Raw genomic sequence first — 25,814 nt, 5'->3', positions numbered from 1 at the left:
GTTAGAACATGATCCTTTACTTCAGTGAAGTTTATTGCTACCCACCTTCTGAAGCCTACTTCTGTCAATTCATCCATCTCAGCCTCTGCTCAGTTCTGTGCTCTTGCTGGAAAAATGTTGTGATCATTTGGAGGAGAAGAGACCCTCTGGCTTTTTAAGTTTTCAGAGTTTCCGCATGGATTCTTTCTCATTTTTGTGGGCTTATCTACCATCAATCTTTGAGGCTGCCGACTTTCAAATTTTGCAATGGTCTCAGCAGAAAATAAACAGTCCACAATTTAAACAGAACTCATAGCATTACAAAAGTTTACAGAACCCCTGTGTTTTCATCATTTGTTTCTAACAACAAAGATTACAACGACAGAATTGAATGATCAGAATGTAAAAATATTTGTGCAAAACTGCATTAATTGTTCTTACTATCTAATAGGGGTAAAAGTTAAGAACACCCAATGACAATAATGAAGAAAAACTACATTAAAAGTAATTCTACTTTAGATTTCAAACATGAATTATATTATTACTAAACATTAAAAAAAAAAGTAGCACCATGAGAGCAGCAGGAGCAACAAATGATTCGACAATTATGCCAGCTAAGGAAAGCTGACACTGGAATATGCCAAAGTTAATCTCCACAATAGGTATCCATCTGAAAAGACTGGAAACAACTGTAGGGCCTAAAACTCACTTCGATTTCTTTATTCTTGAATTTGCAGGTCATAATTGAAGTATTTAAGAAAGTCTTTTCCCCTCCCTCGCAAGGAGTGTTTCTTGCTTTACTGTCAATCATTCAAAGAGTTGAATCATAGACTCTGGATTTACCAACACCAATCCATTTAACTGGAATTTGAAGCTCATCTTCAATAAATCGAACATAGTTTTGTGCATTAACAGGTAGTTCTTTAAATGCCCTTGCATTTGATATGTCTGTGTTCCATTCTCATGGAGTCTTATATTGAACTTCAACTTTAAGACTTCTTGATTTGCTGGAATATGAGGTATGATTTGACCATCTAACTTGTAAGCAACTCCAACTTTGATTTCCATAAACATGTCCAAAATATTCAACTTGGTAACTTCCAGCGCAGTAAATCCATTGATAATATGAGCATATTTGAGCAAAACGAGGTCCAATCAGCCACATCTTCTTTTCCTTCCAATAGTTACACCAAACTCTCTACCCTTTGTTTGTAATAATTCTCCAATTTCCTTGAGATTTTTGTAATTCACCTTCAATGTCTATTTCCAAAGTGGGATGTATAGATTTGTATTGTTTAGCTGGAACTTTAAACATCTCAGAGAAGCCAACAAGGTCAGAAACAAGATCGCACATCCTAAGTCCACTCCGAGCAGCTTTGGAAGAATAAACTGGGCCAATGCCCTTTTTTGTTGTACCCAAATTTTTTCCTGCTTGTTCTTGTCTCTGTTGTTCCTGGACACCATCAGCGGCTTGATGAAAATCAAATACAATATGAGCTCTGTCAGATAAAATAAGCCTTTTTCCCAGCCTTCTAGTCCTTTTCCTTTTTGAACATTTTTCTCTGCTTCTTCAAACAATCCAGGTAGATGAATTACCACACCATTTCCATTGAATGCGTAACATTTGGAATAATTATTCCACTGGGTAAGAGATGAAAATCATACTCCACAGAATGCACAACAACTGTAGGGCCAGCATTATTTCCTCCCTGGCAGCGGCGCATGGGGTCCTGCGCCAGCAGATGCGCCACCTCCCCTTTGCCTTCGTCACCCCACTGCACACCGAGCACCACCGTCACCCAGTTTCCTCCGGGCCGCGCCCTGGGGCGGCCGCAATCGCCGCTGGGCAGGGAGGATGCCTCCAGGTAGTTCTTGGCGAACGCCGCAGCTCCGGTGACGCGAGGAGAGCCGGAAGGAGACGCGGCCGGCGAGGGGTGAGCGAACTGTATTGCTCTGCGGCCGCCAGCCACCTGCGGAGGAAGAGGGAGCCAGAGGCCGGCCCCGCCCCCGCCCCCGCCCCCGCCCCGCTGGGCCGCCACACTCCAGCCAATCCCCGCCCCGCTCTCCGCCACAACCCGCTCAAGGAGGGGGACTCTGACTGCCCCGCGCAGGCGGCCTGCCTTGGCAGCACCGCCCGCGGGAAGTGGCGGCCTGGCGCGCTACTCGGAGAAGGCTATAATTTAGCCTACCACACTAATATGTGCACTTAAATTTTACTCATCACTGAATCTCCTCACTCTCATTATCTATGTCTCACAAATTTTGATATGTTTTCATTTTCACTCGGCTGCATTTTTAAAATTTACCCTGAGACAACCTCTTTGACCTATGGATTACTTAGAAGTATGTTTTAACTTTCTAAGTGTTTGGAAATTTTCCTGTTACCTTTCTGCCATTGATTTGTAGTTTGGTTTCATTTTGGTCGTAGAACACACTCTGAGTATAATTTCAATTCTTTAACATTTGTTTAGGTTTGTTTTATGGCTCAGGTTCTGGTCTATCTTGGTATATGTTCCATAGGTATTTGAGAAGAATATATGTTTTGCTGTTGTTGAGTAGCATGTTGACTGGTGGTGTTAAGTTCTTCTATACCCTTGCAGATTTTCTTTAAGACGGGGTCTCGCTCTGTCACTGAGGCTGGAGTGCAGTGGCATGATCATAGTTTACTGCAACCTCATTTCCTGGACTCAAGCAAGCCTCCCACTTCAGCCTCTCAAGTAGCTAGAACTACAGGCATGCACCAACATGCCCCCCCAGAAATTTTTTTTAAGAATGGGGTCTTGCTGTGTTGGGCAGGCTGCTCTCAAATCTGCCTTATAGATTTTTTGGTCTACTTGTACTACGAGGTACAAGGGTGATGACGTCCCTAACTACAATTGTGAAGTCTACTTCTCCTTTCAGTGCTATCACTTTTTGTGTCACATATTTTGCAGCTCTGTTGTTTGATATACATACATTTAGATGGCCATATCTTCCTGGTTAACTGATCTTTTCATCATTATTATAATGTCCCTATGTGTCTCTGGTAATTTTCTTTACTTTATCTGATATTTGTATAGCCGCACATATGTTTGCATAATATGTCTTTTTTTTTTTTTTTTTTTTTTTTTTAGACGAAGCCTTGCTCTGTCACCCAGGCTGGAGTGCAGTGGCACAATCTTGGCTCACTGCAGTCTCAGCATCCCAGGTTCAAGTGATCCTCCCACCTCAGCCTCCCAAGTAGCTGAGATTACAGGCACCCACCACCAAGTCCACCTAATTTTTGTATTTTTAGTAGAGATGAGGGGGTTTCACCATGTTGGCCAGTCTGGTCTTGAACTCTTGGCTTCAATTGATCCACCACCTTGGCCTCCCAGAGTGCTGGAATTACAGGTGTGAGCCACCATACCTGGCCCTACATGATATGTCTTTTTCCATCATTTTATTTTCAACTTTCATACATTTGAAGTGAGTTCCTTATAGACAGCATACACTGGGTCATAATTTTTAATCCACTCTGCCAAATGGTTCTTTAATTGGTATATTTAGACCCTTTATATATTATATAATTATTGATATGTTTGGGCTTAAGTGTGCCATTTTATTTTTTGATTTCTATTTCTTCTCTGTGTTCTTAATATTTTTTTCTTTTCCCTGCCTTCCTATGGGTTATGAATATTGGGCAGAATTCTGAGTTATCTATTATGCTTTTAGTGTATCTCGTTGTATAGCTTTTATAGTAATTGCTGTAGGTATTACATTATATATACATAATTTTTCACAGTGAACTGGTGTCATTTTACTAGTTCTAGTGAAATATAGAAATTTTACCTCCAGTCATGTCTCTTTAACCACCTTTCTTTGTCTATAATAAAATTGTATTAAATATTTCCTCTACAAACACGTAGAACCACATCAGAGAATGTTATAATTTTTACTCCAACTGTCAAACATAATTTAGAAGACTCAAGCAGAGAGAGAAAGCATATTGCATTTACCCATATTTTTACTTATTGTGTTCTTTCTTCCTTTCTGATGTTCCATATCTCCTTTTTTTTTTTCATTGCCTCTCTGTTTAGATAACTTCTTTTAGCTGTTCTGTTAGAGTAGGTCTTTTGGTGATGGCAATGAATTCTCTTATTTTTCCTTCATCTGAGAATGCCTTGGTTTTCCTTTCATTCCTAAAGAATACATTCTCTGTGCATAGGATTCTGAGTTGAGAGTTCTTTTTATTCAGTACTTGAAAAATGTTATGACACTTTCTTCTGTTCTCCATGATTCCACTGTCATTCAAATCATTATTCTCTATAAAGAAGGTGTTTTCACTGGCTGCTTTAAATATATTTTATGTCCTTAGTTTTCAGATATTTAATTAAAATTTGTCTTGGCACAATTTTCTTTGAGTTTATCTTGTTTAGGATTTGCTTAGCTCCTTGACTCTGTGTTTACCTGAGTTATCGGGTAAATATCCAAGAGAACAAAAGAGGAAAAAAATGATTGGGACAAAGGAGACCAAAAGGAGTGAAAGAGAGAAGGAAAATTTTAACCTAGAGATACAAGCCACTCTAAAATATTTTGTTTAACGAAAAAGTGGGAGAAAGGGGACTGCTGGGGCTTGTCCAGGGAAAGGCTACTGCCAAGAAGCACTGTGTCCCTTTCTCCTCAATTCTTTCCTCTTATCAGTCAGAGATAGAAACTAAAACAGCCTAAAACTGGGGGGTGTAGTGTGACGGATCCCCGACCAGGTTACTTAAGGGTTTATTTCTGCTGCTTGCACCCTGAAGGCTGAGCACTGAGCAAAGGCCATGATGCCTACCTGAGGAGAAGGTGTCCCTGACAACCCAAACATCCCAGAAAGTCTCTGGGAACATACCAAGGAAAACAGTCCCATTGCAAACAGTAGGCAAAGAGCCAGAATATTCGCTTAAAAGAAGCTTAGGGCTGGGTGATGAGGCAGGTCTCTGGAGCTATCCTGCTCCCACCAGGAATACCTTGTATGTAAGTCCTGATAAATTCATCTACTCACAAACCCAGATTTGTCTGAGCCATTCTTTGGTTTCTTGGCTCCTTCTCAGTTTGGGAGTATGTTGCAGTCCCAGTTTTTCTTGTAACAGCATGAGGGAGAGGAATAGAAAAAAAAAAAAAACCTGAATTCAGGGTGCCTAAGTCTATTTTGTGTTATAAGGAATTCCTGAGGCTGCGTAATTTGTGAAGAAAAAGGATGCATTTGGCTCACAATTCTGATGTCTAGGAAAGTTCAAGATTGGGCATCTGCATCCGGTTATGTCCTCAGGCTGCTTCCACTCATGGCAGGAGGCAAAAAGAAGCCAGTGTGTGCAGAGATCACAAGGCAAGAGAGGAAACAAGAGTAGAGAGAGGTGCCAGGGTCTTTTTAACAACCAACTCTTATGGGAACTAATAAAGTCAGAACTCACCCCCAAGAAAGGGCATTAATCTAGTCATGAGACAGCCTCCCCCATGACCCAAACACCTTCCATTGGGCTCCCTCTCCAACACTGAGGATCAAATTTCAACATGAGGTTTGGAGGGGACCAAACATCCAAACTATAGCACAGGGAGAGAAAAAAAATAACCAACTGAATTATATGTAGATAAAATTTTTGTTAATTTTTATTTTAGGTTTGGGGGCACATGTGAAGGCTCATTACACAGGTAAACATGTGTCATGGGGTTTTGTTATACATATTATTTCATCACCCAGGTATTAAGCCCATACCCAATAGTTAACTTTTCTGCTCCTCTCCCTCCTCCCACCCTCCCCCCCTCAAATAGACCCCAGTGTCTGTTGTTTCCTTCTTTGTGTTCATAAGTTCTTTCGTTTAGCTCCCGTTTATCAGTGAGAAGATGCTGGACTTGGTTTTCTGTTCTTAAGTTAGGTTGCTAAGGGTAATGGCCTCCAGTTCCATCCATGTTCCTGCAAAAGACATGATCTTGTTCTTTTTTATGGCTGTGTAGTAGCCCATGGTGTATATGTACCACATTTTCTTTATCTAATCTGTCATTGATGAGCATTTAGGTTAATATAGACATAATGAATAGATTGTACATGTACATAGATAAAGATATCAAACGTATATCTAAATTAAAACAAACATCCATAATTTCACCCAATTGGAAATCCAAAATTTGTATACCAAAGAATTTATATAACAAAAAGATAGCTAAGGTCGTGATTGGGTTTAGAACCGTAAGGTTTTTTGTTTTCTGTTTTTTGCTTTTTTTAGAGAGAGATAAAGTCTTGCTCTGTCACCCAGGCTGGAGTGCAGTGGTGCCATCTTGGCTCACTGCAACCCCCGCCTCCCAGGTTCAAGTGATTCTCCTGCCTCAGCTTCCCAAGTAGCTGGGACTATGGGAGCACACCACCACATCCAGCTAATTTTTGTATTTTTTAGTAGAGACGAGGTTTCACTATATGTTCGCCAGGCTGGTCTCGAACTCCTGGCCTCAAGTGATCCGCCTGTCTCGGCCTCCCAAAGTGCTGGGATTACAGGCGTGAGCCACCACGCCTGGCCAGGACTGAAAGCTCTAAATTAACTTTAACATTTGCCAAAATGCACCAATTGAGAAACCTCGTGGACTTAATAAATACTCAAATTATACTTATGCCTGAGGTTCCAACAAATTTAAACATTGTACCCCATATAATTTTAAAAGGTAGCTAAATAGCTTTTTTAAAATAGCTATGCCTTATTTTATATCTTGATTGAATTGCTCATAGTTGTTGTACTCAGTGCCTTAAAGTATCTCATATTGAACATAGACTCCATGTCACAATAAATAATAAATTAAAATTAAATTTTTGGCACTCAAAAATTGGCTTGATAAAATAGGATTATATAAATCCCATTAAAATAGTTAATATGGTTCAATGTAAGTTAAAATAGGCCCTTGAAGGATTGAAAGTTGTTACATAAAACCTCATTTATATAACATAAAAGGGATAAAGGAGATAAGTATTCCCTGCTGCTTGTCCGTTTAACAGCCCAGTGTTGCCTGTTCTTAAACCTGGAAAATAATAAGCAGCAGGCACCTCACGGTGGAGGACTACAACGTTATTGCTGTGGTCTTGTTGACTAGGGCCTCATAGCCAGTATCTAGTATGATTAACATTACTAACTCTATCCAATCAATAACTGCTAAATACTCTGTTCTTACAGACTTGGCTAATATGTTCAATATGTTCAATTCCGTGCCTATTTCAACAGACTCCACTGTAGTTTGCCTCCATTGCTGAAGAGACACAATATACCTCTTGCAGACTACACCTCAGTACCTTCACAATTTTGCCATCATGCACACATCTTACAGACAAGATCTTTTTTAATACTTAATTTTTCTAGAGCAGATTCACAGCAAAATTGAGCGGAAAGTACAAAGATTTTCCATATACCCACTGCCCGCACTCATGCATAGCCTCCCCCATTAGCAACATCTCCCATTAGTGTGGTACATTTGTTACAATTGATTAATCTAAATTAATACATCATAATCACTCAAAATCCATTGCGACTTTTACATTAGCGTTCATTCTTCTTGTACATTTTATGGGTTCAGACAAATGTATAATGACATATATCTACTATATAGTATCAAACACAGGATTTTCATAGCCTTAAGAATCCTCTGTGGTTCAACTATTCATTCCTCCCACTCCCTTAATCCTTGGAAACCACCGATTATTTTACTGTCTCCATAATCTTGCCTTTTACAGAATGTCATATAGTTGGAATCATACAGTATATAGCCTTTTCAGATGGCCTTCCTTTTAAAGAGACAGGGACAGACAAGATCTTAAGTGCATGCACCTTCCTCTGGGAGCACAGATATGATATTACATTAATAACCTCCTCCAAGGAGATGTCACTTAATCTACTCATATGGACATAAGAGTCCAACATCTTTTCATCCTTTTTGGGTTTTCATGGCAAAATATTCTTCCCTTACAAATTTTACTTAATCTCATTGATGCTGTAACTCACAAATGAACCCACTTTAAATGTGGCAGCCTCAAACAAAAAGGCTCTAAAAGCTATCCAAATTAATACCAACAGACAGACCCATTGGTGCCTGCATTGATTCCTTTACTGAAGAGACTTTAACAAGCTCTACTCATGCCTCCTAAAGTCTAGACCACCTGTGATGGCTACGAATTGCCTGAGGGCTCTCAGCCTCATGCTATATGCCATTAAAACCACAAATGACTAGCTCCATACTGGGCTCTCCTGGACATAGAGCTTTCACAGATTCTGAGTCTGTGACCCTCCATACCTGGCTACCTGTTATGCTTTCAGTCATGGAAACAGCACCCTGCAAGCTCAGCCTCTCAGAGGGCCCAGGTTTGTCTCTAACCTGTCTCAAGGAGGCTACCAAGTCCTGGGCTCTCTAGCATATTCACACGCAGAAGGGAGTGACGTCCCCAGTCCTTGGTCCCTTGCCAGATGCCATAGTGCTGGAGGAGGTCACCTCTCCCCCAGACCCCTTGGTTACCTGGAAAGCTCCTTTGGATTGACTGAGTGAACAGCAATAGAAGTTCACGGACTATATGAATGGCACTGCCAACCACCATACATGATGGAGCTAGGTGGAATATTACTGAATGCTGGATGCCCTGGCCAACAAATGGCCCCATCTCCACATTCCTTTTGAACAATTGAGCCATTGCCTAATGAATTGTCCCTTTCAGATTAAGGAACACTAAGAACCTCTTTCCTCTTAGATACCCAAAATCACGTGTCTATGTATATTAAGGCCACCATATGAGGCCTTACAATTACCAAGGTAATAACCAAGGCACACATTTCACATTGCAAAATACACACTGAATGGGCTCCCGAAACAAACAGGCATTCAATAAAACTTTCATGACCCTAATAGGTCCCAAATAGCCAGTTTAACAGAGAGACATAAGAGTCTCCCCAAACAACTTCTTTTAAAGTTCCAGTCCAACAAATGGACCTCTCAATGGGTCTTTATCTTGCCCCAGGCCTTAACCTATTTTTATAGATTTTCATTATCAAACCCCTCCCATCAGGAGGCCACAGCAGGTGTGTATATTCTCTGGGGTCCAATTAATAGTGATTGTCCAATAGGCTAGGCAGCTGCTTATCTGATATGGGACCCGTGTGAGCCTAAACTTCAACCATGAAGCAAGCAAGCAAGCAAGCAAAAACCAAAACTCTGTCAAATGCAACTGCACACCATTCTGTTTTCTGTTTATCTTTTTTGTTTTGTTTGTTTGTTTTTGCTTTTTGTTTTGGTCTGAGACAAGGTCTCACTCTGTTACCCAGGCTGGAGTGCAGTGGCGTGATCACGATTCACTCCCCACTCTACTTCCTGGGTTCAGACAATCCTCTCACCTCAGCCTCCTGAGCAGCTGCGACCACAGGCACACACTACCGTGCCCAGCTAATTTTTTATGTTTTTTGTAGAGACAGGGTTTTACCATGTTGCCCAGGCTGGTCTTGAACGCCTGAGCTCATTGAAATTATAGATTTGCTTTGGCCTCCCAAAGTGCTGGGATTACAGGCATGAGCTGCCATGCTCAGCCTGCTGATCTTACTGCTGGTATGGGTGCTTTTGTTGTTTTATCATCTGGAGGCACCAACCCTCCATACAAGTCATCGTTTTAATCAATCATGGCAAATGCTAAGACCCACATCAACCTGAGTCTGTATTTACTTAAAAGAAATACTCAAGACCCATATCCTAGATGACATTTTCCTGGATAGGCACTCACTGCTGAAGATTATGCTGCCTCAGATGACATCGATCCAGCTTACCATCAGAGATGAATTTACCCCTGCACCAGACATGGCGTCACCCTAAACACAAAAACCTTCACCCCAGTGACACCCATGGACTGCCTCTTCTCAGGCACAAACTGCACACCGAACATTTGGCCTTTTTTCCTTTGATATCAGGGATTCTATTGTGTTTCTGAGTGTGCTGTCTGCTTAGCCTATCATCCTGGCATACTCCTTGCTCTCTGCCAAAACATACACCCCGCACTCCTATGCCTGAAGGAAAATTTAATAGTAGTTACCACTACCTACGCCATTCTAAGAATTAATGGAGGGCCAAGCACAGTGACTCATGCCTATAATTCCAGCACTTTGGGAGGCTGAGGCAGGACTGCTTAATCCCAGGAGTTCAAACCAGCCTGGGCAACATGGGGAGACCCCATCTCTACAAAACATATAAAAGTTAGCTGGGCATGGTGGTGTACACCTGTAGTCCCAGCTACTCAAGAGTCTGAGGCAGGAGAATCTCTTGATGTCGGGAGGTCAAGGCTGTAATGAGCTATGACCACACCACTGCACTTCAGCCTCGGTGACAAGGGCAAGACCCTGTGTCTAAAAAGATAACAAAAATTAATGGATAGTATTGCCTTTCTCTGAAGGCTGTTGCCTCCTGAGTCAATCCCTCAACCCACTGGGAAGAGGACCACTAACTCCCCAGTGCCTACCCCTACTACCCCCTCAAGCTTTCCCCCGTGACTTCCTGCCCTGTGTCTCTGACCATGACCACTCCTCCTTGGTTATACACACACGCTAATCTACACATGCATTATTAATGTATTAGTTCCTATCCCCCAACAACCTGACTGCAGGACCTGTTTTATATAAAATATATATATATAAAATATATATAATAAAAATATATATAATATATATATGTATTTCAAACTTTTAACCCACTTTAAAACTCCACCAAGATAATAGTAAAAACCTCCAAAAATTTCAGATCTACTTTCTTGACTAATGACATGCAAATGAAGAACTTAGTTATGGACCAGCCTACAAGGGCTCTTTATACTTCCACATTGTTCTTCTATCTTACTCTTACAATAAAATATTTTCTAGGCTATTTAGGGCAACTGTACCCCATCCTTTAAATAAGTCCACTATTACCACCCCAGGTTTCTTACGATGATGCCAAATAGGCCCAGGGGCAATGGGTCTTACTGTGTTTTCCTAGGTTCTGTATTTGTCTATTTGGCATCCATTAATCACAGGGCCAAACTAATGGCCAACATTCTTTACATCCCCGCTGTGACCCAGAGCTCATACTCTAAGCTACTCACACATCGAGCCAATATTTTCCCTACCCTACATAAACCCAGGGCCATGTAACAGACAACTAGGGACCGTCCCTAGGCCCCAAAGCCCATCAGAATTATTCAAACTATCGAGTCCTAAGCTGTTCCCCCTGCCCAGCTGGACCTTTCCCACAGAAACCCTAATAATACAGGTTCCGAATTAGATTTTCCCCTCACTTCTGCTCCTCTCTCCTTAACCAACTGGATGCTTTACCACATGACCCTGCATGACAGAGCATGCCCCCTTCTCTTGGAACTATAAGTAATAAAGTCTTTTTTCAATGGCGCTAGTCCATCTGTGTTGACACTCAGTCACCTCCATAAATCAAAACTTCAAGAGTACATTTTCATATAATATTTTATCAGGCATCTGAAGGTTTCACCAAAGTTTATATTTTCCTACTGCAAAACTATGTTCCATGTAGATCTGGCCCATCTGGAGGCTATTGTTCCTGCGTTCATCCTCCCATGGTCACATTTCTTGGCCAACAGAACCATAGAAATTGGTCTGCCATGTGTTAACGTTTAGTCCAAATCATTTTTCCACTTTAGCTCTGCTTCAAATGGGGCTGGCCTGGTGATACTGGAGACAATAAATGCGCCTGTAAGTTCCAGATAACAGGCTCTTGTCATTTTCCCAATCTTTCCTCATTGCAATGTTCCACAGCTGTAGGTGTGCCAAGGCCTCTGGGTCCCAGTGTAGCACCTTGAATGCATAGTTCACACAGTGGTGGCTTCAGGGTGCCAGCCAGGAGGAGTTCTGGTGCACTCACTGTTTGATGATGGTGGTCTTCCCCATGCCCAGGTCACCCATCACCAGCAGCTGATACAGGCTGCCTGAGGTTCAGGGCTGGAAAGACTCCAAGAGTGCGAACATGCTCCCACTGTTTTAAGTTCTTTTTTTTTTTTTTAATTTTTATTATACTTTAAGCTCTGGGATACACGTGCAGAATGTGCAGGTTTGTTACACAGGTATACGTGTGCCATGGTGGTTTGCTGCACCTATTGACCCATCCTCTGAGTTCCCTCCCCTCACTCTCCCCGCCCCCCAACAGGCCCTGGTGTGTGTTAATCCTTTCCCTGTGTCCATGTGTTCTCATTGTTCAGCTCCCACTTATGAGTGAGAACATGTAGTGTTTCATTTTCTGTTCCCATGTTAGTTTGCTGAGGATGATGGCTTCCAGCTTCATCCATGTCCCTGCAAAGGTCATGATCTCATTCCTTTTTATGGCTGCACAGTATTCCATGGTGTATATGTACCACATTTTCTTTATCCAGTCTATCATTGATGGGCATTTGGGTTGGTTCCATGCCTTTGCTATTGTAAATAGTGGGGCAATAAACATATGTGTGCATGTGTCTTTTTTTTTTTTTTCTGAGACAGAGTTTTGCTCTTGTCACCCAGGCTGGAGCGCAATGGGGTGATCTTGGCTCACTGCAACCTCTGCCTCCCAGGTTCAAGCAATTTTCATGTCTCAGCCTCCCAAGTAGCTGGGATTACAGACGCCTACCACCACTCCTGGCTAATTCTTGTATTTTTAGTAGAAACGGGGTTTCACCATGTTGACCAGGCTGGTCTCAAACTCCTGGCCTTAGGTGATCCACCCGCCTCAACCTCCCAAAGTGTTGGGATTACAGGCATGAGCCACCGCGCCAGGCCTGCATGTATCTTTATAGTAGAATGATTTATATTCCTTTGGGTATATACCCAGTAATGGGATTCCTGGGTCAAATGGTATTTCTGGTTCTAGATCCTTGAGGAATCGCCACACTGTCTTCCACAATGGTTGAACTAATTTACATTCCCACCAACAGTGTAAAAGCATTCCTATTTCTCCACAGCCTCACCATGCAGTGGAGACTTTTTAATAATCTTTCTTTTAATAAAAGATTATTTAAAAGTTTTAAATAATCTTTTATCTTGACTTTTCAATAATCACCATTTGACTTGTGTGAGATGGTGTCTCATTGTGGTTTTGATTTGCATTTCTCTAATGATAAGTGATGTTGAGTTTTTTTTCACACGTTTGTTGGCTGTATAAATGTCTTCTTTTGAGAAATGTCTATTCATATCCTTTATCCACTTTTCAATGGGGTTGTTTTTTCCTTGTAAATTTGTTTAAGTTCCTTGTACATTCTGGATATTAGACCTTTGTCAGATGGGTAGATTGCAAAAATTTTCTCCCATTCTGTAGGTTGTCTGTTCACTCTGATGGTGGTTTCTTTCCCTGTACAGAAGCTCTTTAGTTTAATTAGATCCCATTTGTCAACTTTGGCTTTCGTTGCAATTGCTTTTGGTGTTTTTGTCATGAAGTCTTTGCCCATGCCTATGTCCTGAACGGTATTGCCTAGGTTTTCTTCTAGAGTTTTTATGGTTTTGAGTTTTGCATTTAAGTCTTTAATCTATCTTGAGTTAATTTTTGTATAAGGTGTAAGGAAGGGATCCAGTTTCAGTTTTCAGTTTGAGTCTTTAGTCCATCTTGGGTTAATTTTTGTATAAGGTGTAAGGAAGGGATCCAGTTTCAGTTTTCTGCATATGGCTAGCCAGTTCTCCCAGCACCATTTATTGAATAGAAGATCCTTTCCCCATTGCTTGTTTTTGTCAAGTTTGTAGAAGATCAGATGGTTATAGATGTGTGGTGTTATTTCTGAGGTCTCTGTTCTGTTCCATTGGTCTATATGTCTCTTTTAATGCCAGTACCATGCTGTTTTGGTTACTGTAGCCATGTAGTGTAGTTTGAAGTCAGGTAGCATAATGCCTCCAGCTTTGTTCTTTTTGTTTAGGGTTATCTTAGCTATACAAGGTCTTCTTTGATTCCATATGAAATTTAATTTCATTTAATTCTGATTTGATTCCATATGAAATTCTGTGAAGAATGTCAATGGTAGTTTGATGGGAATAACATTGAATCTATAAATTACTTTGGGCAATATGGCCATTTTCATGATATTGATTCTTCCTGTTTATGAGGATGGAATGTTTTTCCATTTGTTTGTGTCTTCTCTTGTTTCCTTGAGCAGTGGTTTGTAGTTCTCCTTGAAGAGGTCCTTCACATCACTTGTTAGCTGTATTTCTAGGTATTTTATTCTCTTTTTAGCGATTGTGAATGTGAGTTCACTCATGATTTGGCTCTCTGCTTGTCTATTGTTGGTGTAATGGAATGCTTGTGACTTTTGCACATTGATTTTGTATCCTGAGACTTTGCTGAAGTTGCTTATCAGCTTAAGGAATTTGGAGGCTGAGATGATGGGATTTTCTAGATATAAAATCATCTCATCTACAAATAAAGACAATTTGACTTCCTCTCTTCCTATTCGAATACCTTTATTTCTTTCTCTTGCCTGATTGCCCTGGCCGGAACTTCCAATACTATGTTGAATAGGAGTGGTGAGAGAGGGCATTCTTGTCTTGTGCCAATTTTCAAAGGGAATGCTTCCAGCTTTTGCCCATTCAGTATGATATTGGCTGTGGGTTTGTCATAAATAGCTCTTATTGTTTTGAGATATGTTTCATCAATACCCAGTTTATTGAGAGTTTTTAACATAAAGGGATGTTGAATTTTGTCAGAGTCTTTTTCTGCATCTATTGAGATAATCATATGGTTTTTGTCATTGTTTCTGTTTATGTGATGAATTACATTTATTGATTTGTGTTTCTTGAATCAGCCTTGCATCCCAGGGATGAAGCCCACTTGATCGTGGTGGATAAGCTTTTCTGACATGCCACTGGATTCGGTTTGCCAGTATTTTATTGATGATTTTTGCAATGATGTTCATCAGGGATATTGGCCTGAAGTTTTCCTTTTTTTATTGTGTCCCTACCAGGTTTTGGTATCAGGATGATACTGGCTTCATAAAATGAGTTAGGCAGGAGTCTTTCCTCTTTTATTGTTTGGAATAGTTTCAGTAGAAATGGTACCAGCTCCTCTTTGTACCTCTGGTAGAATTCAGCTGTGAATCTGTCTGGTCCTGGGCTTTTTTTGGTTATTAATTACTGCCTCAATTTCAGAACTTGTTATTGACCTGTTCAGGGATTTGACTTCTCCCTGGCTCAGTCTTGGGAGGTTGTATGTGTTCAGGAATTTATCCATTTCTTCTAGATTTTCTAGTTTATTTGCATAGAGATGACAGAGTCTTGCTCTGTTGCCCAGGCTGGAGTGCAGTGGTGTGGTCTTGGCTCACTGTAACCTCCACTTCCTGAGTTCAAGCAATTCTCATGCCTCAGCCTCCCGAGTAGCTGGGACTACATGTGTGTGCCACCACACTTGGCTAATTTTTATATTTTTAGTAGAGACTGGGTTTCACCATGTTGCCCAGGCTGGTCTTCAACTCCTGACCTCAAGTGATCCATCCAACTCGGCAAGTTCTCCATTTTGATTAATCTCTTCATTGGCTGCATTTCATTGCAATATAGTTTTCAAGAAGATATTAGAGAACTATGTTTTCCATGTCCATTGGATAAGAATGTCTGATATTTCCTTTATAGTCAAATGACATCTTGGTATGGCAAAACATGTGTAGGTAATTAATTTTCCTAATTTCCCTTAAGGAATATCTATAAAGAACTTAGGAAGAAGCGAACATAGGCTAATCCCAGTTTTCCAACATCACGTCAAGTTGCCTAACTTGCAACGTTTTCAAAGACGTATTTTTAGAGAATTAGAGAATGTTACCGAATATATAATGAAAAATATCTCTGTAGCCCAGTCCATCTTCCATGATTCAAGTGAGCCTTGGACAAGATTTAAACATCCTTATCTATACTGATTATCTGGGAGATGCTGGAAATGTCAAAGGCTAATTGGTCTATAAAAGAATTGATTCTCCAGCCGGGCGCGGTGGCTCACATCTGTACTCCTAGCACTTTGGGAGACCGGGGTTGGTGGGGGGGGTGGATCACGAGGTCAGGAGTTCAAGACCAGCCTGGCCAAGACGGTGAAACCCCGTCTCTGCTAAAAATACAAAAAAAAAAAAAAAATTAGCCAGGTGTGGTGGCAGGCACATGTAATCCCAGCTACTCAGGAGGCTGAGGCAGGGAATTGCTTGAACCCAGGAGGCAGAGGTTGCAGTGAGTCGAGATCGTGTCACTACACTCCAGTCTGGGTGACAGAGTGAGACTCATCTCAAGAAAAAACAAACAAACCAACAAACAAACAAACAAAAACGAAACAAACAAACAAACAAAAAGATTTGATTCTCCTTAGGTAAGATATTTGAAAGGGCCTTTTCCAAGTCTTTCATTGTTTGAGCTGTTGTCCAATAGTAGGATTCAGGGTAAATTACTTGCGAGTTTAAATCATACTGGCAGCTTGTCTTGCCTTCAGGGCTCAAGTAGAAGATCTTTGTCATGACACACACTTTTTTAGTGTAACCACCAATTTTTGCCAGCTTCTGTTTTAAAGTTTGGGCAGTTTGTGTAGAATAGTCTTTAAACTCCTCATCCTGTACCATGTGGAAGGTGTATAGGACTGGAGGCTTGTCCTGGGAAATCAGAAGAGCATCACAGAGGACTTTGTGGTTCTCTTGCAAGCCCAGATCCAAAGACCAGCTCCTAGAGAAGATCAGTGAGCCCTTACTGACAGAGCCCATTTCTTCACATATTAATTGCTTAAGTCCTTCATGTTGTGAGAACAGATTTCTGCAGAAGGTTTTTGGAGCACAAGTTATCTTTTCTGATAGTCCTAGATGGGGAAATAATGATAAATTATAAAAGACTGAGAACTTCCAACTTAAGCCATGGATACAAAGCAGCTTGTATTAGATTAATTCTCCCACCAAAAGCAACTATAAAAGCTATGTAAAAGTGTATCAGGGCCAGGCATGGTGGCTCACACCTGTAATAACAACACTTTGGGAGGCAGAGGCAGGAGGATCACTTGTGCCCAGGTGTTCAAGACCAGTCTAGGCAACACTGTAAGACCTCTTCTCTACAAAAAGGTTAAAAAGTTAGCCAAGCATGGTAGTGCATGCTGGTAGTCCCAGCTACTTGGGAGGCTGAGGTGGGAGGATCACTTGAGCCCAGGAAGTTGAGGCTGCAGTGAGCTGAGATCATGCCACTGCACTCCAGCCTGGGCAACAGCATGAGATTCTGTCTCAAAAAAATTCTACATATATATATATTTTAAATTTATATATATGTATATATATATCATAAAACTATAATTTAAAGGACTGGAGAGCAACCAATACAAGCAGAACTTAAAGGGCTACAATCTTTAATACAGAAGAATCACAGGAAGTAGCTTCACATTCACCTCTGCTTTTTCCCTAAGGAGATTTTCCATATCACAGCATGGGTAAATAGAGCCCATGCAGAAATCAGCAGTTTTACTGGGCTAAAGAAAACAGAGGTCAGACTTCAGGGCTGCCAGAGGAGCTGGGATTTCAGAAACAAAATCCCAGAGAAGATGAAACTGAAGAGAAGAAGCCAAAATCTACCCACAAATTTCCCTCAACTCACTGGCTAATACAGGTGAGATGCTAGAAACACAGAAGAAAATATCAACTAGGGCTGGGTGTGGTGGCTTATGCCTGTAATCCCAGCAGTTTAGGAGGCCGAGGCAGGTGGATTGCTTGAGCCCAGGAGTTTGAGACCAGCCTGGGCAATATGGTGAAACCCTGTCACAAAAAGAAAGAAAAGAAAGCAAGGAAGGAAGGAAGGAAGGAAGGAAGGAAGGAAGGAAGGAAGGAAGGAAAGAAGGAAGGAGGGAGGGAGGGAAGGAAGGAAGGAAGGAAGGAAGGAAAGAAGGAAGGAAGGAGGGAGGGAAGGAAGGAAGGAAGGAGAAAATATCAACTGATCAACTGGGAGATTAAAGAGCTGAACATCACTTTCATCAGCCTCACGGTGCTCAGGAAACACAAATTGTAATTCAACTCCCAGCCAAGTAGAAGGGTCTTGGTAAATACCCCAGACTTTAAGACCCCAGAAGAGCCATGACCTAGTAATTAGTGCAAAATTAAAAGCTACTATACCTAGAAAAGCATAAAACAAAACTTCAAAAGAGTAAAAGTTATCACTGGTGTTCTATCTGTCTGCCAAAAAAAAAAAAAAATGTGTAACCCTATCTGAAGAAATGTAACATCTACTAAAGTCTCTACAATTTGTAATCCATAATACTATACAAAATTAAGAGACAGGATAAAAATCAGAACAAATTACTAGAAAATAAGAGAAAAACTGGATTATAGAAAAAGACTGGCAAGTGCTTCAGACATTGGAGTCATCAAAGAGGGACTTTAAAATAACTGTTACATCTTTTTTAAAACCCCCCAAAAATAAAATAGGTGAAAAGATGAAGATGTCCTTATTCTCTTACAGGCTCAGAAAATTGAAATCAATGGATAAAAATCATCAGGGGTTTGGTGGCCTTAAGCCCCAGTTTGTTCAAGGGTCAGTTGTATGCAGTAATATCCCAGAGGTGGCGATCAGCAGGTGAAACTGAGTTTTCAGTAACTGGATCTAGGAAAAGTGGTTATCCACATGGGATAAAATGAAATAGCCCCCTACATCACCGTTTATGGATGTGGATTACATATTTAAATGTTAAACGTTAAGTGCAAAACTTTAAAATTTTTAAAAGAAAATAAACAGAAATATCTTTATAACCCCGGGGTAGGGAAGGATCTCTTACACAAGGAACAAAGAGCACTAAACCACAAAATTTTTAAATGGCAAGTTTGACTATATCCAATTTAAAACTGCTAGGGAGAATATGCCTTGGGAAAAGAGAAAATGCAAGTCATGAACTTGGAGAAGACGTCTGAAATCTGTACTATCTGTGACTAAACGAGGATTTTATGTTAGAATCTGTGAATTGCTCTAGAAATCAGTAAGAAAAAGACAAAGCCTATTACAAAAATGAGCAAAAGACAGAATCTCCACTTCATAGAAGATAAAATATCTTCTATGGGAGATATTTTCTTCCATGTATATACCCAAATAAATACCGATTTGACTGAGGAAGAAAAGAAGTTCAAGAGAAAAGAAGTTCAAGCAGAAAGATGAAGAGAGAAGTCTGGCATTGGAAAAGATGTGGCATTTCCAATATATTGCTGGTGGAAGTAAAGTGAGCCATCTACTTTGGAAATAATTTGACATTATCTTATTACTTAAATATTCACACACTGCCTGAACCAACAATTCTACCCCTACTTAGGCACCTAAAGAAATAGAATTTGACAAATTCAATGACTAAAAACACCAAAGAATTTCCATAAACAAAAGAATGTGCTTCCATAACAAATATCAAGACAGAGCTGGTTTGAAGAGAAGGAGGTTTGAACACAGTTACACCAACAATTCCACGGAAGCCAGAATTAAATTACCTGGAAGGTGATATCTCAGTGGCTGAATTTTGAAGTTAATATATTCACGAAAACGACAACTCTGAGAGACAAGGGAGACAAGTGATGATGTACTTGCTGGAGAGGGCAGTTCTTCCCATACTATGGAATAATGTTAGAAAACAAAAATCACACTCTTAATTTGGCACAAGAGAGACTCAAACTAACTAATGCACAGTATACCAAAAGTCTACTTAGAACTGATCCTGTGTTCCCAATACAAAACATTAGATATTGTGGTTATGTATTGCGGTTAGATTCCTAGGTCAGGTACAAATTGTAAAATTAACTCTTGGTGCTGCTGAAACACTCTATACTTGGAAGGAAAATTAACAGTAAAAATGCATTGATAGCAATTTAATACATTGCCATATAACTGAGTTTATTTTAAAAGAAGTTAAAATTAGAAGAATGTGATGGCTAGTGAAGGAAAACTGGGTTTTATGCAGATTCTGAGGAACAAGTTTGCATTTTCAGAGATTTTGTAAGTTGCTAGTTCTGGTCTAATCTCACTGGAGGCTTTCCTTTTCCAAAACCAGATTTAAAAAATCAGCATTATTCTTCTCTTATTGGTACAATTTAGGGTTACTTTTTGGCTCATAAATGTGAGAGGAAGAGGGGAAGTCTTTACAGGAAATAAATGGAAAGTGGGTAAAGAAAGATGAAAGAGCAAGTAAGTAAAAGAGTAAGTGTTCCCAAAAGAAAGCAATGGTTAGTTACAGAAACTGAGCCCCGAAAGAAAAAGGAAAAGAATTGAACAGGCTTTCCTTGAAAGTGAGTAAAGACGTGGTAGAGAAGAAACATCTAGAATCTTTGCATCAGATAAGGCTACTAAGAGTAGATATTTAGTTATTGTATGGAATATCTATCTTCTAAGTGTGTAGAAGAAAACAAGAGGCAGGGAAGTATTGGTTGTATCCACCAGAGATGTTGAAATTTGAAGACTTTTAATCTTGTCCCTAATCCCAAAGATACAATAAAACCTTCCTGCCACCCAAGCCAAAGGTATCCTTATTGCCAATCCTCCTTCCTCAACCTGGTTCTGAATCCACCATGAACTGGATCCATTCCTTCTCGGTCAACTGCTTAACTCTGTTATCTTTCACGTGCCAGGAATCAGGCTTTTTAGCAAACACTGCACAGCAGAAGCGTTCCACTCTGAGTGCATACACATATCCACAAAGCCTTCCTTTATCATATACTCCAAGGAATTTGCATAAGTAATTTATCGTCCCCTTCTCCACACAGAAGTGATGCACAGGCAGTTTCCCAATGGAATTTTTTGTTACTTCTTCTAACTTAGTAAGATAACTCTTCTCTGCTTTAAAGCCAATTATTTCTTTATCTTCATTTATACCAACGAATAAATATCCTCCATCAGTATTTGCAAACGCAGAAACATATTGAGGGAGAATCTCTGTAATTCGTTGTAACAACTTTTCAGTCGAGAAGTTTTTTATTTCAACGTGTGTGGATTCAGTAAAGGTCAATTTTTCTTTATAACCAAGTTCTGTTCTGTTAAAAAAATCAGCAGCCAAGGCTTCCATGTTACTTTCTTCTTGTACATCAACACAGGCCCTTTTTGCAGGGAATTCTGGTCTTAAATATGCTCTCCCTCCAGTTTTTTCCATGTCTTTGAGGAACTCCAGTGCAGCAGAAGCATTCATGACTTTTGCAGACGTTACATCTCTCTTGTACAAACTGGAGCTCAACGTGGCAATCTGCGGACCAGAGGTTTCCAAGCTCCATGATTTCACAAAAATGTGAAAGTAGTTACCATTCTGCATGAAGTCCAGGAAATTAGGGACAAATGGCAGCATGTTACTAAAAGAATTTTCCAAATCTAGCCCTATTCCATCTTTTTTATAACTATAGCCTTTATTCTCAACTTCAGCCTTGATAAATCCCCCTCCAGAATTCAGCAGAGCACACACAGCTCGTGAGACATTTTCATTCTGCTGTTTTCTCAGTTGACAATCCTTCATTTTTTTTCTATTGTTCTCTCCAAGAGTGACTCTTCCCACATTTAGAACCAGCTCAGCATAGTTTGTGTCTAAATCAATACTGATGTTCATTTTCCCAGCAGCTAAGCCATTTCCACGCAGAAATTCTTTTCTGTAAAATAGACAGAGCCGTTAGAATAGGAGCTAAGCCAGAGAGACAGCAAATTCTGCATTATGAGGCAAACGTAGAAAAATCCTTTACTGTATATTTTCCACTAGACTGGTAAGTATATGGGTCTGAGATAACTAATTTCTAACAAATTTTGAGCTAAGGCTGTGATAATTTATACTCCTACTGAATTTTCAAATTTGTTACAACTGTTTGTGGTATTATTATTCCAATATTATAATAATCTTTGTTCTACAATTATAACCTAGAAAAAAACCAGGCCATACAGAGATAGGAGCTGAAGGCACATGATGAAAAGTGACCAGAAAACAAGTGTGAGCCCTTTGTTACGCCCGGACAGGGCTTCTAGAGGGCTGCCTGGCCTAGCGGTAACACCAGCGTCAGGGAAGGCACCTGTCACCTAGCAGACCTTGGTCTAACAGTAGCATCAGTGCCTGGGGAAGGCACCTGTTACTTAGCAGACCGGGAAGGGGAGTCTCCCTTTCCCCGGGGGAGTTAGAGAAGACTCTGCTCCACCACCTCTTGTGGAAGGCCTGACATCAGTCAGGCCTGCCTGCAGCCATCTGGAGGCCTAACCGTCTCCCTGTGATGCTGTGCTTCAGTGGTCATGCTCCTGGTCCACTTTCATGTTCCACCCTGTACACCTGGGTCTGCCTTCTAGATAGCAGTAGCAGAAATAATGAAAGTACTAAAAGTCTTTGAAATGCGTAGAAGAAATAATGGCATAAGCCGTGCTCTCTGTCTCCATCTTGGCTGCCAAACAGGGAAGGGCCCCCTGTCCAGTGGACACATGACTCAAGTGACCTTACCTATCATTGGAGATGGCTCACACTCCTTACCCTGCCCCGTTGTCTTGTATCCAATAAATAACAGCGCAGCCTGGCATTCGGGGCCACTACCAGCCTCCGCACCTTGGTGGTAGTGGCCCCCCAGCCCAGCTGTTTTTCTTATATCTCTTTGTCCTGTGTCTTTATTTCTACAATCTCTCGTCTCCGCACACGAGGAGAAAAACCCACAGACCCTGTAGGGCTGGACCCCACAGATAATATTGGTTTTTTTGTTTGTTTGTTTTGTTTTTTGTTTTTTGTTTTTGTTTTTGTTTTTGAGATGGAGTTTTGCTCTTGTTGCCCAGGCTGGAGTGCAATGGCACAATCTCAGGTCACTGCAACCTCCACCTCCTGAGTTCAAGGGATTCTCCTGCCTCAGCCTCCCAAGTAGCTGGCATTACAGGCACCTGCCACCACGCCTGCCTAATTTTTTTGTATTTTTAGCAGAGACAGGGTTTCACCATGTTGGCCAGGCTGGTCTCGATGATGATCCTGACCTCAGATGATCCACCTGCCTTGGCCTCCCAAAGTTTTGGGATTACAGGCATGAGCCACAATGCCCAGTCAAGGTAATATTCTTATATACAAAACACCTGTGCTCTACCTTGAATGTTTGCATCCTCTCAAAATTCATATGTTGAAATTCTAACACCCAACATGATGGGCGTTTGGGAGGTGATTAGGTTAAAGGGTAGATCCCTCATGAATGAGATTAGTGCTCTTCTAAAAGGGACCTCAGAAAGCTAGGGATGGCAGCCTGCCATCACAAAGGCTGCAGCAGGGAGGGGCAGCTAGGGCTGCACACTTTCTGGAGCCCGTGGGAGCCCTGCCTCTTCCAAGTTGGGACGTGAGCTCCCCAGGTGCTGCTGCAGCCACCCAAACCACCACTGTAGACCCAGGCCTCCCGCTCTCTGCAGCATGCTAGAATCCTGCCCCACAACCCTGCCCCATGCAGCTGCAGCCACCCAAATCGAGATTGCAGATTCAGGCATCTCTGCACTCTTGGGGCCTGAGAAGTTCCCCCTGCCCTCGCAGGCTCAGAAGTGCCTGCTCCCACTGCCTGGCTTCTCCTTCTCCCTGCTGTCGGTGCCCACTCTGATCTGGGAGCAAAGGCTGGCCAAACTCTGGAGACATAAATGGCAGTGGGAGGCAGACAGATTCCTGGGTCAAAGGCGGCGGGTCCCCAGTAGGGCCACACCTTCAGGCCTGGGAGGGCCTGAAGGCTGGGGACCGGGCTGCCAGTCCTGTAGACTGTGGGGACTTGTGGTGCCTCTTCTGGGGCTGCATGTGGACCAATGGCACACACTTCCTCCCCTCTGAGGTCCATAAAAGCCCTGGGCTCAGCCAGAGCAGGGGCAGAGGAGGAAGAGATGAAGAGAGGACCAACTTCAGAGAGGAACTACCCTCTCTGCTGATAGCAGGAGAGGACAGGACAACCAGCTGCAGAGTGGAACTACCCTCTGTGCTGAGAGCTTCAGAGACCTGCAGAGACATTGGCTGCAGAGAGAAGCAACGGTCCCCAGGGCCTCCTCTCTGCTGAGAGCAGCAAACGTAGGAAGGACCAGTAGCAGATAGAAGCTACCCTCCCCAGGGCCTCCCCTCTGCTGAGAGCTGAACATTCCATGGGATGACCTGCCTACAGAGAGGAGTTACTCACTGCAGGTCTCCTCTGAGCTGTCCTAACATTTAATAAAGCTCATCTTCGTCTTGTTCACCCTTCACTTGTCTGCATACCTCATTCTTCCTGGACACAGGACAAGAACTCTGGCAAAGGTGCCACCAGCCACAGAGGTTTCTGGCCAGAAAATCAACACCCTGAAGATCCTGTAACACAAGCTCACCCCTTCTGCCATATGAAAAACACAGAAGAAGTTGACAGTCTGCAATGGGAAGAAGGTCCTCACCAGAATCCAATGATGCTGGTATCTTGATCTTGGACTTCCCAGCCTCCAGAACTGAGTAATAAATTTCTGTTATTTATAAGTCACCCAATTTATGGTATTTTGTTGTGGCAGGCCAAACAGACTAAGACAGTGTGCTTTAGTCTATGTATACATAATCCATTAGCTCTTTTCCTTTAAAATCTATTGGGATCACTGTTTTGCTATAGATGAAAACCTAAAGACTGTAGGTTTGTCAAGTGGCCTAGAGACAGTTGAGAGTAAAGTCCATCACAGGTAGTAATCATTACACTAGGAAAGGGCTATAAAGGGGTCAGAATATTCCTGTCCACTGCTAGACCACTATCATGCAGATACTCAGCTAAAGTTGTGGATACCACCTACATCTCTAAAAATTTCTGATCATGTGTAAACAATAATAAAATTGAGGCCCCAGATCATTTGGACAAGTGGGGTTACATCAAGAGAATTCATATGCAAATCATGGTGGTAACATACAGAGGAAAAAGAACCGTCTATTCCATATAACACTTAACAATTTACAGGGACCAGACTAGATGTTCAATAAATGACACAACTCCTTGTGCACCAGAGTAGTCACCACTCCCCATGTGATTTGGGGACTCTGTGCTTCTGCATAGGTGTGCTCTGAGACTCTAATGTTTTCCTCCACCTTTGTCACCTGATAAACTCTCTATCATCCATCCCAGAACTCCCATATTTGTCCTTCACTCTCTGCTACTCCCACAGAACTTTGTACCTATACTTGGCACTAATTTCACCATAGATCTAGGGAAATATTTAGAAACAAAGCAGTGAAGTGGCCAGAGCAGTTGTTTTCAAACTGCAGGAAATCAAGCAAGGACTCCCAATCATTTAAGACACCAGAAGGAAAAGCTTTGGTTCAGTTCCTACCTTAGACACTGAACCTCAGGGGGTTCAAAGCACGTTCCATGTTCTGGAATGCCCTCCTTGAAATTATCTAAACCATTTCCAGTGCCAGGTACCAATCAGCACCAGCAGTGTCATCCTGGCAGGGTGCCCCAGACTGGACAGAACTACTAGCATCCCTGTTCCTTCCATCTGGGAAACTCAATGGCCCTTCACCCAAGAAACCCTGGGACTTGTGGCTGTGGGGTTGTCCTAGGACCTCATGGCTAGGTCCTATTCCAGGAGAATAGCCTGGCAAGTGCATTGCTCTCACTATCTGGAGCAGGATTTCTTTCACAGGATCAAGTCAGATTGGATTGCCAGGATGGTGCTGATAATGCTGATTTGGGTTTATTCAAATTGTTTATATTGACAGAGGCTCACAAAAAAAAAATTTACTCGGGTAGAATTTATTACTGAAGTCATCTGGTCCATGGCCTTTCTTAGTTGGGTTTTAGATTACTGATTCCATCTCCTTACTAGACATAGGTCTATTCAGATTTTCTGTTTTTTCCTGACTCAGTGTTGGTAGGTGATGTGTTTCTAGGAATTTGTCCATTTCATCTAGGTTATTTGATTTGTTGGCATACAATTTTTTACAGT

At 41.6% G+C, this 25,814-nt stretch overlaps 1 protein-coding gene and 1 pseudogene across 1 annotated transcript in view; both read right to left on the bottom strand.

Moving 5' to 3' along the window:
* Positions 1-1,014: 1,014 nt before the first annotated feature.
* LOC100992884 (adenylosuccinate synthetase isozyme 2-like) lies at positions 1,015-9,874 on the bottom strand (annotated as a pseudogene).
* Positions 5,759-25,814, bottom strand: part of SLFN12L (schlafen family member 12 like) — a 72,566-nt gene continuing 52,510 nt past the window's right edge. The window contains exons 3-5 of the mRNA XM_008971264.4: positions 20,457-21,535; positions 19,403-19,522; positions 5,759-16,758 (exon numbers count right to left, since the gene is read on the bottom strand). Of these exons, the coding sequence (XP_008969512.3) occupies positions 16,196-16,758; positions 19,403-19,522; positions 20,457-21,535 (1,762 nt within the window). The 3' untranslated portion in view covers positions 5,759-16,195. The remainder of the gene's footprint in view (positions 16,759-19,402; positions 19,523-20,456; positions 21,536-25,814) is intronic.

The sequence above is a fragment of the Pan paniscus genome, chromosome 19 (assembly GCF_029289425.2).
Source record: "Pan paniscus chromosome 19, NHGRI_mPanPan1-v2.0_pri, whole genome shotgun sequence".
NCBI lineage: Eukaryota > Metazoa > Chordata > Mammalia > Primates > Hominidae > Pan > Pan paniscus.
Note: the sequence above shows the minus strand (reverse complement) of the source record. Positions and strands in the feature narration are given on the sequence as shown.